The following is a 16363-nucleotide window of genomic DNA, read 5'->3' on the forward strand; positions in this document are numbered from 1 at the left end:
CCACCGGAGCACCTCACTCCCGCTTTATATTTTGTAATCTCTTTGCTTGTTGTTGATATGTTACCTTGCAATTCAGTCATGGGTTAAAAAGGGGTGAAAGTACATTGGGCTAAAAGTAAAGTACTTCAGAGAACTAATAAAAGAGCGCTTTCATTTTGTATTGGGGTTTCAGAACTCAAGTGTAACGTTTTATACAATTTATTAAAGCTGCAAGAAAGTATTGCCTAAGCAGCTCTTTAAAAAAACCTTTATAAAAGTGTACCACCAGTATTTATGTGGTTTCACCATGCTTTTCCTGTGATTATACTATGCATCTACCATAGTGTACAGTGGTTTGCCATATCTATTAATATGCTTTTCCACACCTTGTTGTTCTTTACAATGTTTAAGCTGCTGGTAGGATTGTTTTGCAAGCCTTCGTTGATTGTGTGGTGCTGTTGCAGTGCTCCACGAGCTGTGGTCTGGGAGCGATTTGGAGGCCAGTGCAGTGCAGCAGCCACAGGGAAACAGACTGTGACATCACCAAGAAGCCAGCCCCTGCACGGAGCTGCTACCTGAGACCCTGCTCAGCATGGCGTGTGGGAGAATGGAGCAAGGTAAAAGCATGAGAAGGAAGCGGCAGGACTCGGATTAGAGGCCAGTACCGTTGTGTATATAGAGCCAGGAAGGAAAGAGCCCAGGCCTGTGGGACTCCTTGACTTCTGCTGTGTCTGAAAACGCATTTCATTGGTTGCGAGTGATAAACACTACTGCCAATGGAGCTTCGTGATTGGCGGACGAATGTTCTGAATTTTTTATTCACGGTTTGTTAAGCTTTTAAGATTAAGAGTATTGTCTTTTCTGACCACTTCTCTAAACCCTGAGCTACTAGTGTCTTTTCATTTCATCGCAATTACATCATTGCAAAATGCTTTTCACATGCTTACGACTTACCCAAAGCTGTTTACTCAGCCAAGCTCACTGAGAAAAACAACCTCATTCACAAATGTGTTGTGTTGACAGCAGTACTGAACCAATTCAGAATTGATCAACATTGTATAGCCCAAACAATACATTTATTAAAACACTGGTACACAACAGACCAGTTCTTAGTGGTATCAATGAACCTTTTAAAATATGGACCTCATAATACTGTAGCCCTTTTAAACACCAGATAAACTAATGTTTTCCTTCTAGAACAGTCAGATGTACCACAAATTCTAAAAGGGTACAACTCCTTGAGCTTTCTTTAGCTTGCTGCGCAGGAAGCAGTTAGCTAACCTGTACTCTGCATCACAATGTTATTTTGCGGTTTCGAGCTGCATAAAACATTACCAGGAGACCAGCCAAGGAAAGCACATTTCCCAGTAACCTCATTTATTATGATTCGGTATATGTAGATACAGTTAAGTGGCTGCTTCCTGGTAACTCATCACTGCAGGTCAGCCTAGACTGTGAACACAAGGGTGAGGCTGACTTCTTAAAGGGGAAGTGCTTTAGTCGGGTTGTTGTGGGTGCATTGTAAATTACAGTCTTAAGTATCTTCATTTTTTTTTTTTTTTTGCTCAGTGTTCCAGTAATTGTGGAGGAGGGATGAAAGTGCGCGAGGTGCAATGCACCGACACTCGAGACCAGAGGCCACTGAGGCCCTTCCACTGCCAGGCAGTCTCCCACAAGCCCCCTCTGCAGATATCCTGCAACTCCAGGCCCTGCATGGATTGGTACACCTCGTCATGGAGTGAGGTGTGCTCTTTAAACTCCCCCTTCGCTTTGAGCATTAATAAAGAATGCACATTTGTTTTCAACTAGTGGCACTTAAAGTACTCCACTGTAGGTGTTTGTATTAAACCTCAAAGGTCTTTTGCGTAGCTCAGTGCTTGAGACAGCGCTGTGATTGCAGTGTTTTGTAATGTGTGTTGAGAGAAACGCCAGCGATATGTCTCTGGTCTCGCCACAGTGCTCAGAACTGTGTGGAGGAGGGGAGCAGGAGCGCTTCGTCACCTGTCCTGAGGTTGGAAGATGTCAGGAGTCCATGCAACCCAACAGCACCAAGGGGTGCAACGTGCACCCCTGCACCAAGTGGGTGGTGGGGTCCTGGGGCCAGGTGAGTGGTTCTGGAAGACAGTCATGTTCCAAGGTTAGTGCTAGACCCAGTGCAGTACACATACGAGATCCAGTCCAGTCTAGGTCCAAAATTAGAATATTGAACAAGACGTGTCCAATCAAGGTCCTAAAGGGCCATTCCACTACACTTTTAACAGGTAAAATGTGATAATGAACTGCTTCAGGGGCTGAAAGGAGGTTTGAATTAAACAATTTACAGTAGAACAGGGCTGGAACAAAGACCAGGAATGGAAGGACCAATCAAGTGAAGGTCATTGGTGCTGATTGGCTAATTTACCATTCAAAGTGACAAGTGAAGAAACAGCTGGATGAATTGTGTTGATGGCTGCTTTTCTTGGACTCTGTGGAGGACAGCGATCCACACAACCCCAAGCAGCTGTTTCTTCACTTGTTTCACTCTGAATGGTGAATCAGCCCTGTCAACACCAGTGACTCTCCGCTGATTGTCAGCACCTGATTTCTGTGGAGAGCTCGATCTGAATAATCCAATAATGGGTTGACGCAGCTCTATCGCTCAGGGTCACTTAACTAATATAGGACCTGATTGGAACAAACTCCAGACTGGAATGGTTGTTCCCCACTGATCTACTTCAGCTTGGCAAGCAGATGATCGACTCTAGCCTTGTCCTGCTAAGTGGGGACGGGACTACACATCTGGCTATTTTTTTTTTCTGAAACTAATTCATGCACCTGTTACTTAATTCACAAGAAACAGCCCACTGATCATCTTTGAAATGTTTAGATTGTTGCTGCTTTATTTGATTACTTCAATATATGTGTAAAATTATTCCAGTTTTAGAACAGGCTTTAAGCCAGAAATCAAATGGTGGATTTTCTTGACTTCGTTGGATGTTATATTCACACACACACATGCTGGGACCACACACCACAGACACACACAAACACACACACACACAGACACACCCACACAGACACACCCACACACACACACACACACACACACACACACACACACACACACACACACACACACACACACACACACACACACACACACACACACACACACACACACACACACACACACACACACACACACACACACACACACACACACACACACACACACACACACACACACACACACACACACACACACACACACACACACCCCCCCCCCCACACACACACACACACACACACACACACACACACACACACACACACACACACACACACACACACACACACAGACACACACACACACACACACACACACACACACACACACACACACACACACACACACACACACACACACACACACACACACACACACACACACACACACACACAGACACACACAGACACACACACACACACACTACTAGAGAACCTCAAGCACTTGTAATACAATCACAGCTTTCCAGTTTTCCGTTAATAGTCATGAATTATTCCAGCACATAGCAAGGCTACATTCAAATATTGACATCCATCCATAACAGGATTTTGCTTTTATAGTGACAACAATTAAAAACGACACCCCCCCCCCCCCCACCCCCACGCACATAAACAAAACATCTACTCGTTTTGATGCAATAACACTAAACCCTGTGCACGTCTCATAATCTTTTGATTATGCTGTTTCTGATGTTGTAATGTAACAATGCTTTAGTGGCATGCAAGCCCATGCTGTGCTCCCAAGCAGCCTCTGTACATTGTGTGCAAGAAAATAAAGACTCCATTAATAGGATATTTTAGATGCGGTGCATGCACAGTAAGGAGCCCAGAATGAGATATTGCTGTAACACAGGACCCTTTTATTCAAGTTAAAGCATGCAAATATTGGATAAATGCAGAGTGAACCCTGCAAGGCCTGGGCTCAGACCTATTGCAGAGCCCTTTCGTCTGTGATTGGTAGTACAGTAGCTCCCTCTGCCCTATTGCTAAAGTACAGTCTAACCTGGGACTTGAATAATCAGGACTCCGGTGCATCTCTGAGTGTGGAAATTTGGGCCATATTTATCAAGGTCTTTATTGCAAGTAGAAATGTGTACAAATAAGAAAAAGGGAACAAAGCCAGCATAAGACAGAAGGTTCTCTTAAAGTGAGCCCTAGAAGTTAGTTGTGTAGTTTTGCAAAATAGAGCCCTATTCACAAAACTTTAAAGACTGTTTTATAGAATTTTTTTAAAAGGGCTGCTTTTTTTATTATTAAATTAAGCTACTTAATTCATTCACATTTTTCAAAGTACTGTTTAACCTAGTGGAAAAAAAAAACAGTCCATGAAACAGTCCTATTTTGTGATTCACAGTTTTTTTAAATTTCTGAAAAACGGTGCAAACTGCATGTTTCTTGTCACCTTGATGAGTCCAGAACAGGCAGTGTTGTCGTCAGTGTTAATAATATTGATTTCCCCTCTCCTTGCAGTGCACTGCTACCTGTGGAGGGGGGGTACAGCGGCGACTGGTGAAGTGTATCAACACCAAGACCGGCGATGCTGAGGAGGACAGCAGCCAGTGTGACCACGAGCCCTGGCCAGAGAACACACAGAAGTGCAACACGCAGGAATGCAACAACGCCGAACCAAGTAAGGACAGTGGAGGGCACTCGCTAGCATGTATACGTGACTAATAGCTTTTATAGTAAAGAAGTGCAGCAGGTTCCCTTTCCAATTCCAGGCTGTCTAAGTGTCTGGGTTTTTGAACTCCTTGCTGCTTCTCCCTGGGGGGAAAACTGGAACTGAACACAACAAATTAGCTTTTTTGTGGACTCTGTTTTGTTTTACTCCACTGCGGCAGTCCTGCAGAAAAAACAGATCATTGTTTAGTGTGAGAAAATAGGAAAAGTTCTAGCACTTAACATTTTGATACAGAGGCTGAAGCCAAATGGTTTGTTCTTTTTTTTAAGACGGTAAGTGGCTGCCAGAAGCCTCTAACTGATGAAGTTTGACCTAGTTTTGGAAGTTGGCTGTGCGTCTCTGAGTTAATGTGAGGATGTTGGAAAGTGTCTTCTTGCTATCCAGGCTCCTCCTAGTGCCTGGAAGTGGTCTGATAGCGTGCCAATGTTGAGAAAATGATTTAAACTGAATTCCAGCCATCAGCCCTGGTTCTCTGTACAGAGCTGGAATAAAGAAAGCATCATGACTTTGCCTGCTTGGTTTCTTCACATGCTCGGTTCACACAGTCCCTGAAGGTTGATACTGTGTCACTGGGAGCCATGCAGACGTGTTGCAGCAGTAGGAGGTTAGGAGAGTCTTCTTCAAGCTCCGTTGGTACTCGGAAAGCAATGTTTTAAAATAAGACCTGACGTTGTCACCTTCGGCGAATAAAAGGACATTCTTCTACCCCCGACACCTTTAAAACATTTTAGTGGATATATAATCCAGACAGTAATTGCTGGAAGAGATTAATGCAACCTGTTGGCTTGGCCCTAAACACAAGCCTGGATGTTTTTACAAAATGTGTTTGTGACACAATGGTCACTTTTGGACATATTTCCATTCAATCCAGTTTACAAATATAACTTTAAGCATTTTTCAATGTAACTGCTGCCCTTGTGACAGAGTTATTTAGATTCAACCTGATAAACTGCAGTAGTATAACTAGTATGAGTGCCAAATGCAAGATGGAGCTTGTGATATCTATCCAGCTTTGGCAGATCACTACTCTTCTGACACGAGCTGTATTGTGTTGTGCTGTGTCTGTTCTGCTTTCAATGAGCTTCTTGAAAGATAGCGAACTCGTGGATGAACATAATCTTTTCACACTGATCCACTCGCTGACATTTTCAGGCTTCTGCAGGCGATTCTGCTTGTCTGTCGAGTTTGGGGCTGTTATCGATTTTATTTAAGACGCCAATGCGGTGCCACTGAGTTTATCCCTCCCTCACGCCTGTCCATGCTTCTGTCTCAATGACTGTGTACATGCATGAGTGACGGGGATAACACTAAAGCTGCACATTGAGCCATTCCAGGTTTTTATCATGAGCCCAATTAGACACTGGCACTATTTCTTTCCCTGTGTACTGTGACTAGTTACCTCTCATACTGCAATCCCGGATACTGATTTGTAATAACATGCACATTGTAGTTTCCCTTTAGAATGAAGGTGGGTGACCATCATAGTGGTCGAACACATCAATGCATTGAGTTTGTGAGTACGAAACCCTGCCTGTATGAGTACCACATTCGGATGTTGACTGTCGATCAGTATTGAAGTTGAGTTTCTGGTAGCTAACAGCACACATGCTTATGAGGCCCTAAGCTCAACACTACACTGAGCCTTGGCCTCCCTGGGAAGGGGGAACATGAATCTGGGCACTGGTGCGACAACCCGAGCACTGACAAGCAGGCGCTCTGGGGCAGCATGGGTCCACTTACATACCCTGGGACTTGCTGTCAGTGAGGGAGCAGAGCAATTCAACACTAATGAGAAGATTACACAGTGCAGTAGGCAATATGGTATGTGTCAGCCTATGTGTCTGCTCTATATTAAGGCACATTATGTGTAATGCACAGCTTTTATTATGACTTTGGTTTGCAAAATGCAGTGCACTAAAGAGGTCCTCGAGATCAGCAGTCTACCATGTTTCATTTGTGCCAGTCAATGACTCATAAGACCTGTAACGAGGCTACATTGGTTTCATAATTTAGGGTCTGGATGGAACAAAGGCTTTTCAGGTTGCAGGGTTGCAAAATGAAGTCTGCTTTTGTTTTGCTCATCATTTTTAACGTTGGTCACACAAAAGCGCCTCCTCTTATCAACTGCTGTTATCAGCAAGTGGCTGTCGGGCTTGAGAGGCTGAGAGTGAAGCCACGAATAATGAGTGAAGGGTAAACCTGGATGCCTTCTGCTGGATATCCATCACTCTCACTTATCTTTGCAGTAAGACACAGGAAAGGGGACTTGAAGAGACATAAGAAGTGTTTGTTGGGTAGGTGTATCTATTGACTCTATAGAGCATATGCAACTTCCAACTTCAATGTGTTAACGGAAACAATATCCTCGTTCCTATCTGCCCTGGACTGGGATTGCCTGTCCCTGATATTGACAGCTTCACTTCCAAAGAGAGATGTCATTATTTAAAAAAATAATGTAAATACAGTATAATCGTAAATCTCGAAAAACTACTCACTTCTAAATCTTTTGTAGTCATTTTTGTATTACTTTAGTATAAATGCATGTTAATTTGGATTCATATGTTGTTTTTTTCTGACTTTATGTGAACGAAAAGACACACATTTGCCCGTTTTCCCATTGGAAATAGTGATATTTTGAAATATCACTGTCCTGGTCACAAAAGCAAAGTTTGTGGGGAATAATAGCCATTTTCTATACTTTTGAGGCATAAGCAATTAGGAAATAACACTTACTACCCAGGAACAAAAATTGTGTTACGTAGTGTAATCAATTGAACTACACATATTATTGCATCTAGTATACCATGAGATTTCTTGCAAGTAAATATATTTTTAAGTAAATATTGTTTTTTTAAATACTTGCAGTTCAGAATAACTTGTTAAATCAACAGTAGCATATGCTTTACAAGTACTGTCCTTTACTATTTGATGGCCGCCTGACCCAGTGCAGGGTTTGCAGAATGAAAGCCAGCAGAGTTTCTGTAAAGGAAACGTTGTTAAGCTATAAACTGGCCTGATCTTCCTACTGGCTGCACCCAGGAGATAACAGAGCTTCTGAAAACCAGGTGTATTCCTGCTGTTTCCAGCAACAATTATCTCCACAGATTGCAGCATTAAGCTCTCTCTGATCAGATAAGGTTACCAGTACTACAGTGTTTACGACCATGTAGGATTTGAAAGAAAGAAAAAAAACAACAACAGTAACCAAAAGCAAAGAAGCAGCAACAGTGAGAGTAGAGGATGCTGTTAGTTATTCAGTGCTGTGTGAATCTGACCTGGGATTTGCAGCTCCCTTAATCATGCAAAGCAGAAGATCAACTCCCCCAAGCCAAGTGGACTCAGCTGGCAACCTGAATATTATATCTATAAAAATCTAACATTGAGATAAAGTCCATCTCTCAAGCTTAATTAAGAGGATTGGGAATAAAATAATGCTTGTTTTTGCATGCCGTGCAAAGGCTCTGACTATCATGTAGATTGTTTTTTGGGGGTTTTTTATGCCTTGAGTTGAGGCGTCTGCTGGATAATAACAAGCACCCCGCATTATCAGCCTGTTTATTGGCTGAAGTAAAGACAGCAGATCAGTCTCTCATTCTCCTTCTCATATCTCACAGGAATGAGGAAGTTGATTAAAAATATCTGTTTGTATAATGTAACTGAGAACCCTACTGGGGGAGGAGAGAGGGGGGAGGTGAAAGCAACACTGAAAGCAACACTGAAAGCCAGCTTATTCTTTATAAGATAGTTCAGCTTTGTTCTGGGCAGCGCTGAAATAAAAACATGTGAACATATCTTTTCATCTGAAAAGACAATATAGTATCTGTTACTACACTAGGTAAAGGAGGTTCTCAGCTTGCTTGTCTGACTGCTCTCCAATGTATTCTCCCTATCCACCAGCGCTGGTTTAGAGCTCATTTGTTGAAGACATGTACCTCAAGTCTGACTGGCAGATACTGCAGTGGGCATGTTGCTTCAAGGCAGGTCTTGGATCAGGCAGCTGCTTGCTTGGGTTTTTAATTCATTTCAAGTGGCGTGGTAAAGCTCTGAGCTTGTTTCTATTTGTTAGCCTTTGTCCTGCTTTGCCAAAGATGCGTGTCTGCTGTATAGAAACCTAAGCTCCTTTTGCTTTTGACCTGTGGAATAATTCTAAACCTTGTGGACCCACGCTGGGCAGAGCCTAGATATGACATGGTGTGAAAATGAATCCATCACTGTGAAAGACATAAACATCATTAAAAGGATTAGTTTTACTAGAGTTTTAAAATCAGCATTGTACTGAAGAAGGCACTACCCGAAAGGTTTGTCTACTTGAAGAAAACATGTATAACCATACCCTCAGCGACAAAAGCTCCCCATGTTAAATATGCATGCTTTTGTTTTTGTTAGCATGCTTTCACTGTGCGTTACTCCTCTTCTCTCTGTTTACCATCACATAGCTCTGTAAACGTTTACACTGCGAACAGCACATTCTAAGCCTCACACCCAGTTCCGGTGTGCAGTCTCAATTGGATAGATATTTTCTGAAGGGATTAACAGAACACAGTGGACTCAGACCCTCTCCCCATAAGAAACCAACAGAAATGGAATCTCTGTGGCTCTGTACTGTGAGTGGGGATGCGCCAGCCTGCCTTCAGCCCCAAATCCACAGATTGTTTAACCTTACTGGGCCTCAAGGAATCAAATATAAGAGTGGATGAGCAGGGGAGGGGGAGGGGGTTGGCACATTGCTGAGGGGGCCCTGTTGTATTGTTCTACAGCTGTGCCCTCTGACCTATATGATGATGTCACTCTGCTGTGATCTGAGAGTATGGGAAAGACTGGGCTTCTGTTCAGAAGCAGGGCAGTAATGTCAGCCAGGAAATCATTTATTACAGCTCTGTGAATCCCTTTGGTTATTCCATTTAGAGGAGGAAAAGATGACCCTGTGGTAATAATAATAATAATAATAATAATAATAATAATAATAATAATAATAATAATAATAATAAACAACAACCTGTAGGGAGTTCTACAGCTTTAGCTTACTGAATGACTTGTGTTAGTGCCTATTGCGTCTGCAGTGGGCTTCGTTTTGGCTTGTGTGTAATCACTGGAGCTTGGGTTTGTTCCTAGAGCTGGATATCATGTTTGGGGATATTTAAAGAGCTCTCTGGCTTGAGTTTAGTGTTTCATAATGCCAGTTACCTTCCTTGCCTTGCAGCATCTCTTTGTTATGTGTAATCCTCAGTGTGGTGAAGAGAGAGGTAGGCAAGAACAAGGGTCTTGCATTGAATGGGAGCAGAGATAGGTAGGATATTGAAGACACAATGAGGCTGTACTGTAAACGGACTATACTTTTTAGCATTCCTATAATCCAGTTGTTTCGTGTGCTATAAACTATGCCCTGTTCTAATGGGAATGTATTGATTGATCACTGTGTGTGTGTGAGTGTGAGTGTGTGTGTGTGTGTGTGTGTGTGTGTGTGTGTGTGTGTGTGTGTGTGTGTGTGTGTGTGTGTGTGTGAGTGTGAGTGTGAGTGTGAGTGTGAGTGTGAGTGTGTGTGTGTGTGTGTGTGTGTGTGTGTGTTTTTCTTCCTTTAACCGGAGATGAAGCAGGGAACTCAAGCTTATTTCACCTCATAGGATCTCTATTCCATTCTTTTTAAAAGATTCTATGTTGGCATTTCTATTACAATATATAAATCCTTTATTATTCACAAGCGGACACCATATTGCTCAAAACAAGCTTTTCTTAGAGGTATTAATGTATTATGGCGTTGTTCCAGTAATATGGAGAATATACTGTCCAGTTCAGCCAGTGCTAGTGTTTTGGGTTTTTTTAAGAGGAGCTGAGCTTGGGTTGAATGGGTCATAGAGGAAGATAGGTTTGCCCTTCAAGCCTGGAAAGGTCCTGCTAAAGTAATCCAGCCCACTATGGCTGAATAATCCCTTTCCCCTGACAGGAAATGTTACAAGCAGCTGGACCTGGCAAAAACATTGCCAATCTGCTACTTCAATAACCACTCAGAAAAAAGGAATACACTGAAAATTCCTCATGAGAATTCCCCCTACCAAAAACGTACTTCCTCCAGGAAGAGGCTGGGATATTTTACAAGCATTACACGCCAGCCTTCATGTACCAGGGGTTCTGAATCTGCTGACATGAAGGAGGGTTAATGATAAAAAAGACAAAGAGAACCAGAACCTGTTATAAAAACGGCATTCCATAACAAGAATGAAAATCAATTTACCAGCAAGGAATTGAAATGATGTGATGCTCAGATATCTGTCGTTAAAAGAAAGAAAGAAACTTCTGCAAAAGAAACGTATCATATCAACTGGCGCTTACTGTTCCTGTGAAGTGAACCCAAAGCGCGTTCTCTCCCGTAAGAATACAGCTGATTGTCATGCAGGCTGGCACTCATTCTGCAGCTCAGTCATGTTGTTGTTAATCAGGATGGCATGATGATGGCATGGCGTGGAGAATCGTCACTGCTGCTCCAGCTGTTTCTTTGGACAGCACTGTTTCTGTGTCAGCTGTATGCCCTCACTGAATGTTTTTTGATGAGGTAGCCTTGCTGAGACACATAGTTCCGCTTCTGTTGGAAATACAGTGTGTATGATCTTGCAACAGGAAAGATCAGAGGTCTAATTTTACACCTAGTTACAAAACCAGAGTAGTCGTCTACATTTCCAGAGTGCTTATTAAATCTCACATCACTTGGTCATGAACAAACACTTGCAAGACTGGCACATATTTCATCTCAGACAGTTGTACATCCCAGAGTGTTTTCATGAATAATGTTAACTAAAAAGAAAAACCCCAGTGTGAAACAGCTTGCTCCATGTGTTAGAAATGACATTCTTCTGGAATAATGACATTTACTTGACTGAGCAGCACTATAGACTTTTCTGTTTTATTTTATTTTATTTTTTTTTTTTTTTTTTTCTCTCAAGCCAACCATCTCTATACTAAATGTAATTACTTTTGCACCACAGGCTCTGCTAACCTTAAAAAGCATAACTCCCTTTTGTGTTCTCATTCCCTCCCCCGTGGCACAGACCATGTGAGCTGGTGCAATCTGCTAGCTCTCCAGCTCTTCTAAATGTCTGTGTTCACAGGGCCTCTGCTGCTTTAGATACAGGCAGTGTACAACTAGGGCATGACTGGAACTAAAATACCCCCCAGAACCCTAATATCCACCCCCAACCACCACCAGATGCCACTACAGGGGTAAAAAACTGAGTGTGTGATGGGTGCAAACTGACAGTGGTCGGATTAGTTGTTCATGCATGGCAACCTCATATGGGTCGGATTAAAAAATCTTCTAGTCTTTATATAGGGAAGATGTAAATGCATGATAGCATCATATGAGGATGCACCTTAAAGTAGTGGAAAAATCTGGATTAAAGACAGATTTTTTGACAACCAGATAGTAAAGCTGCTTATGATCCAGCCTTAGGTCTTCAACATAAATACAATAGAACATGATAAAAACGGTCGATTATAGTCAGTGGTTGATCCTGAATTCCTCTAAGTATTGTTTTTTTGTTTTGTTTTTTTAGGTCACACTTGTGTAAGAAATCGTCTGACCTTCGGTTTCTGCCAGACCCTGAAGCTCCTGGGAAGGTGCTCCCTCCCTACTGTCCGAGTGCAGTGCTGCCAGACCTGCACGCTGGGGGGCTACGGGGTCCGAGAAAGGGGCAACGAGCGCGCCACACGTAGGTGAGAGGTGGAGACAGAAAAGCACCAGTGTTACCACGACGATCCTTTAGCATCCTGCTGCCTTAAAAGAGAAGAGAGAAATGACCCGTAGAAAAATACAGTACAAAAGTTCACAGAATGCGGCTAGCAAACAGAAGAATATCTTAGATCTGATTGGTTGGGAAACCACCAATCAGTGTTTACATCTGGGGTCGCCCAGACAAAATTCAGGTACCGCTGGTTGACATGGAAACATGGAGACACGTCTGGTTGAACCAACCAGATGCTGTGTAATCTCTCCTTGCTACAGGTTTGTCAAGGCAGACCAAAGTGCAACCACCAGTAACTTGAACCCTTTAAAGACGGTGCTACGATCAATGAGAGCGGTGCTATCGACAGTCCTGCATTCTTCGCTTGCTCTGGGGGTGTTGGCAGGCCAGCACAGTAACTTTCCATACTTGATCTGTGGTTTATATATATATATATATATATATATATATATATATATATATATATATATATATATATATATATATATATATATATATAATAATAATGCTACTGTATATCAGAGTCTTTGTGACAGCCTTACACAGGAAAGTAAATACACATTATTTGTGTTAATTGACTAGCTCTAGTATTTCCAGAGCAATCATTTTATATTTTTGTTCAGTTTGTAACAAACATAGGAATATATTTACAGCATAAACAGATTAACAGAGTAGGTCTAAAAGACTATGATACACGAATGTATTTGTAATGTTCCTGTGGTGGCATGTCTAACATAACAATTCAGTGAGTCTTCAGTAAAGGTTCTGCACCATTGTTGTGTTTAGGAGTGGGAATCCGCTGTTACTCTGCACCCATTGTATAAATAAGATAGCGGCTCCATTCTCACAGCCTCTTACTCCAAATCATTATCACAAGGGAATACAAATCATTTACTATATAAACCCTATCAGGAGAGTGCTCCTAATGAAATCTCTGAGCTGTTTATTCTGGGTTGGTAACTTTACTGGGTACCTTTCTACCAGCTGGCAAATCTTTGCTAATGAAGGTTTTGAATAAATGTTTTTATGAATCTAGCCCAGTGTCCTTATGCATTGATTATATGTTTCCCAGTGAGCTGTAAACATTCTTTTTTTTTTTGCATTCATAGAAGGTAGCAAGGACACTTTATGTTGTATGGTCAGGTCTGTACTAAAAGTTGTTCATCCGCAAGTCACACATTTGCTGTGCGTGTGAAGATCTGTATTCAAGATGTACAATGTATTTGTACAGACACAGTGTATTTGTTTGGTATGGGTGATGGTGTCTATTGTAAGCATTTCAAATGTGTTCATTTTAAAAAACATTATACACAGAGGATAAAGACAGAGTACAGAGTCGTATATATTTTCAATTAGGCTATTTAGTTGTAAAAACCCAGAGGACTCATTTCAAATGCATAGTGGTTGAGATCAATGCAATAGTAATCTACCATCGTGAGTCACATGGGTAACTGGTTCTAGAACTCAAAGCGGAATGTGCAAGCTCACTGATGTATTCTTCTAGCCCGTTCTGAATAATATGTTCAATTAAATATTTAAAGAGATTCTGGTGCAAAGTCTAAAGGAGTAAGTACCACTATTCTGACACTACAATGTTATGCTGGAGGTATGCTACCTATGGTACTGGGATTTATTGTTTCATTCCAGTTAACACACGATGCATAACATATATAGAGCACGCTCCATGAACGGTAATGAGGTATTGCTTCATGTAAGTTTGTGTACTATTCTAGTAAAGTAGACTGGACGGTAAGGAGAGTATGTTTGAACCTAAATGAAACAATTTCATTTGGGTAATGGCTTTCTTTTTATTAGCTGGATTGAATGAATGCAGTATAGATTCCACTATATACCTTCACACAGTAGCACTGCATATGGAAACATATTTTTCTTGCTGTATATACAGTTGTATTTTTTGTAGAATACAATGGGAGCAGTTGTCTGATTATGTGCAATGATGCGCTTTAATTAAACTAAACTCTGTAGCTTGTTCTGTTTCAACCATTGACCGCAGCATCTAAATGATCACCTGGATTATTTAACCCAAACCCTATATAGCTAGTAAGGGTGTGCCTGCTGCTCATCTGTTGGTATTCTTTTTCTTTTTCTTTTCTTTTGTCATGATTTTTGTCATTTCTTTTTAAACTATTTCAAACTTGTTTTGTATTCCTGTCAATTCCAAGATTGTAATAATAAATAAATAAAACAGCAGCAGTTGTAACTTTCTTTGAATACTAATGGGACACACAGGCAGGTCTGTTTTGATTGAATATGTATCTATAATATTAAAATGGCACCAGGAATCTACTCATGTCAGAACCTGGACTTACAGATTACAGATACCGTGCAGTCTGAACAAGATAAGTGCAAGTCTATGGGCGTTATTGACTCATTTCTGAACAGCTTATTTTGACAGCAGAGCTCAACAAGATGCTGGAAATCCCTCAAGTATTTTTATTAGGTTTACATTTTTTTTTTTTTTTTTCTTTTTTGGAAGGTGATATTACATATTGATTTAGATCCGAATTAGACTCAGTGAACTATTAAAAAACATGAAGATCAATATAATTTGGTAACATTGACATTAGCAGCTACACCCACACACACACACCCACACACACACACATATATATATATATATATATAATATATCCTATAGATATATATATATATATATCTATAATATATATATATATATATAATACTTATCCCAAACCTTTCCCAAATACCGTATATTCAAACTAACATACACCTTGGGGCTACTGCAGACTCTTACTTGGCAAAAAATGAATATGTGTCAGTAGCAACATTCTCCTGTAAGCTTTAGACCATTCTGAATGCATCTTAGCATTGACACTCCCAGTGGGATCAGCTAGTCCACCGGCAAAGATATTAATAGAAGAAGTACAGTATACAGAATAAGTTCAGTCAAGTATGATGGAAAGCCTAACCCGTGAATGAAGAAACTCAAGACAGACAGCATTTGCAATTGCACGTCAGCACCCTGCAACTAAACACAGACTGTCCTCCCACAACCCTGCTCTTCTCTGCTCCCTTTCCCTCAGTTTCAGCTCACTTCTCCTGACCCAGTCCTCAAAGCTTTGCATGCAACGGTAAAGAAAGGAATAGCGAAACCCTGAAGCAATACTGATGCATTTCCATGGCACTGTGGTCCGCTCTCTGCTCATATGCCACCTGTGAAATCTGTCATTTGATTTGTACATTTTAGAATTAGAGTTTTGTGAGAGAAAAACCTTCACCTATAAACGAAGAAATTCACTGCCCTTTTCACTGTCTGTTATCTAGTATCACTGTGTCAAATCGTGTAGTGCATTGTAATGAGTTCTTTGTCGGAATGGTTGTCGCTCTGCTACACAGCACCACTGGAGCAGATTCAGCTCCTTGAAGAAAGCCAAACAGGCAGCGGATCATCAGGCTGCTCTTCACGTTAAATCAGACTATTACAACGGGCTTCACTTTGCCAGGAAAGGGTCTCCTGTCTTTCTCTCAGAGCCTGCTGGTAATGGGAATGTTACAATGATTGTACTGCTAATCGCTACCTGCCCTTATCGTGCAATAAACTTGGCAAGTGTGTTACAGTGAGAAAGACAGAACCAAATTTAATAGAATACATATTTAATATAGATTAAGTTACTTTTATTGTAGGTTGTTTGGTAACTTTGATAAATATGTGATCACATTATTCTACTTGGTTGGGAAAACAAGTGTAATCTGAAATAATGTACTGTCAAAAATGCACTCATTTACCATCACCAGAGAAAGACATGGATAGATTAAGGTAGTCAAAGTTGATCGGAGTATCTTTTGCAATGTCTAGATTATTACAAAGGAAGAACTAGATCTTTAAACATACTGTATAAGCAAACTAGCTGCATTGTTATTTGTCTTCTTTTTTAAGGAAGTG

The 16363-nt window shown here is 41.2% G+C and overlaps 1 protein-coding gene across 1 annotated transcript in view; it reads left to right on the plus strand.

Annotated features, from left to right (window-relative positions):
- LOC121294766 (A disintegrin and metalloproteinase with thrombospondin motifs 7-like) overlaps positions 1–12896 on the plus strand; it is a 55195-nt gene extending 42299 nt beyond the window's left edge. The window contains exons 20-24 of the mRNA XM_041218843.1: positions 444–596; positions 1549–1722; positions 1937–2083; positions 4495–4654; positions 12250–12896. Of these exons, the coding sequence (XP_041074777.1) occupies positions 444–596; positions 1549–1722; positions 1937–2083; positions 4495–4654; positions 12250–12413 (798 nt within the window). The 3' untranslated portion in view covers positions 12414–12896. The remainder of the gene's footprint in view (positions 1–443; positions 597–1548; positions 1723–1936; positions 2084–4494; positions 4655–12249) is intronic.
- Positions 12897–16363: the final 3467 nt, after the last annotated feature.

The sequence above is a fragment of the Polyodon spathula genome, chromosome 19 (assembly GCF_017654505.1).
Source record: "Polyodon spathula isolate WHYD16114869_AA chromosome 19, ASM1765450v1, whole genome shotgun sequence".
In the NCBI taxonomy this organism is placed as follows: Eukaryota; Metazoa; Chordata; class Actinopteri; order Acipenseriformes; family Polyodontidae; genus Polyodon; species Polyodon spathula.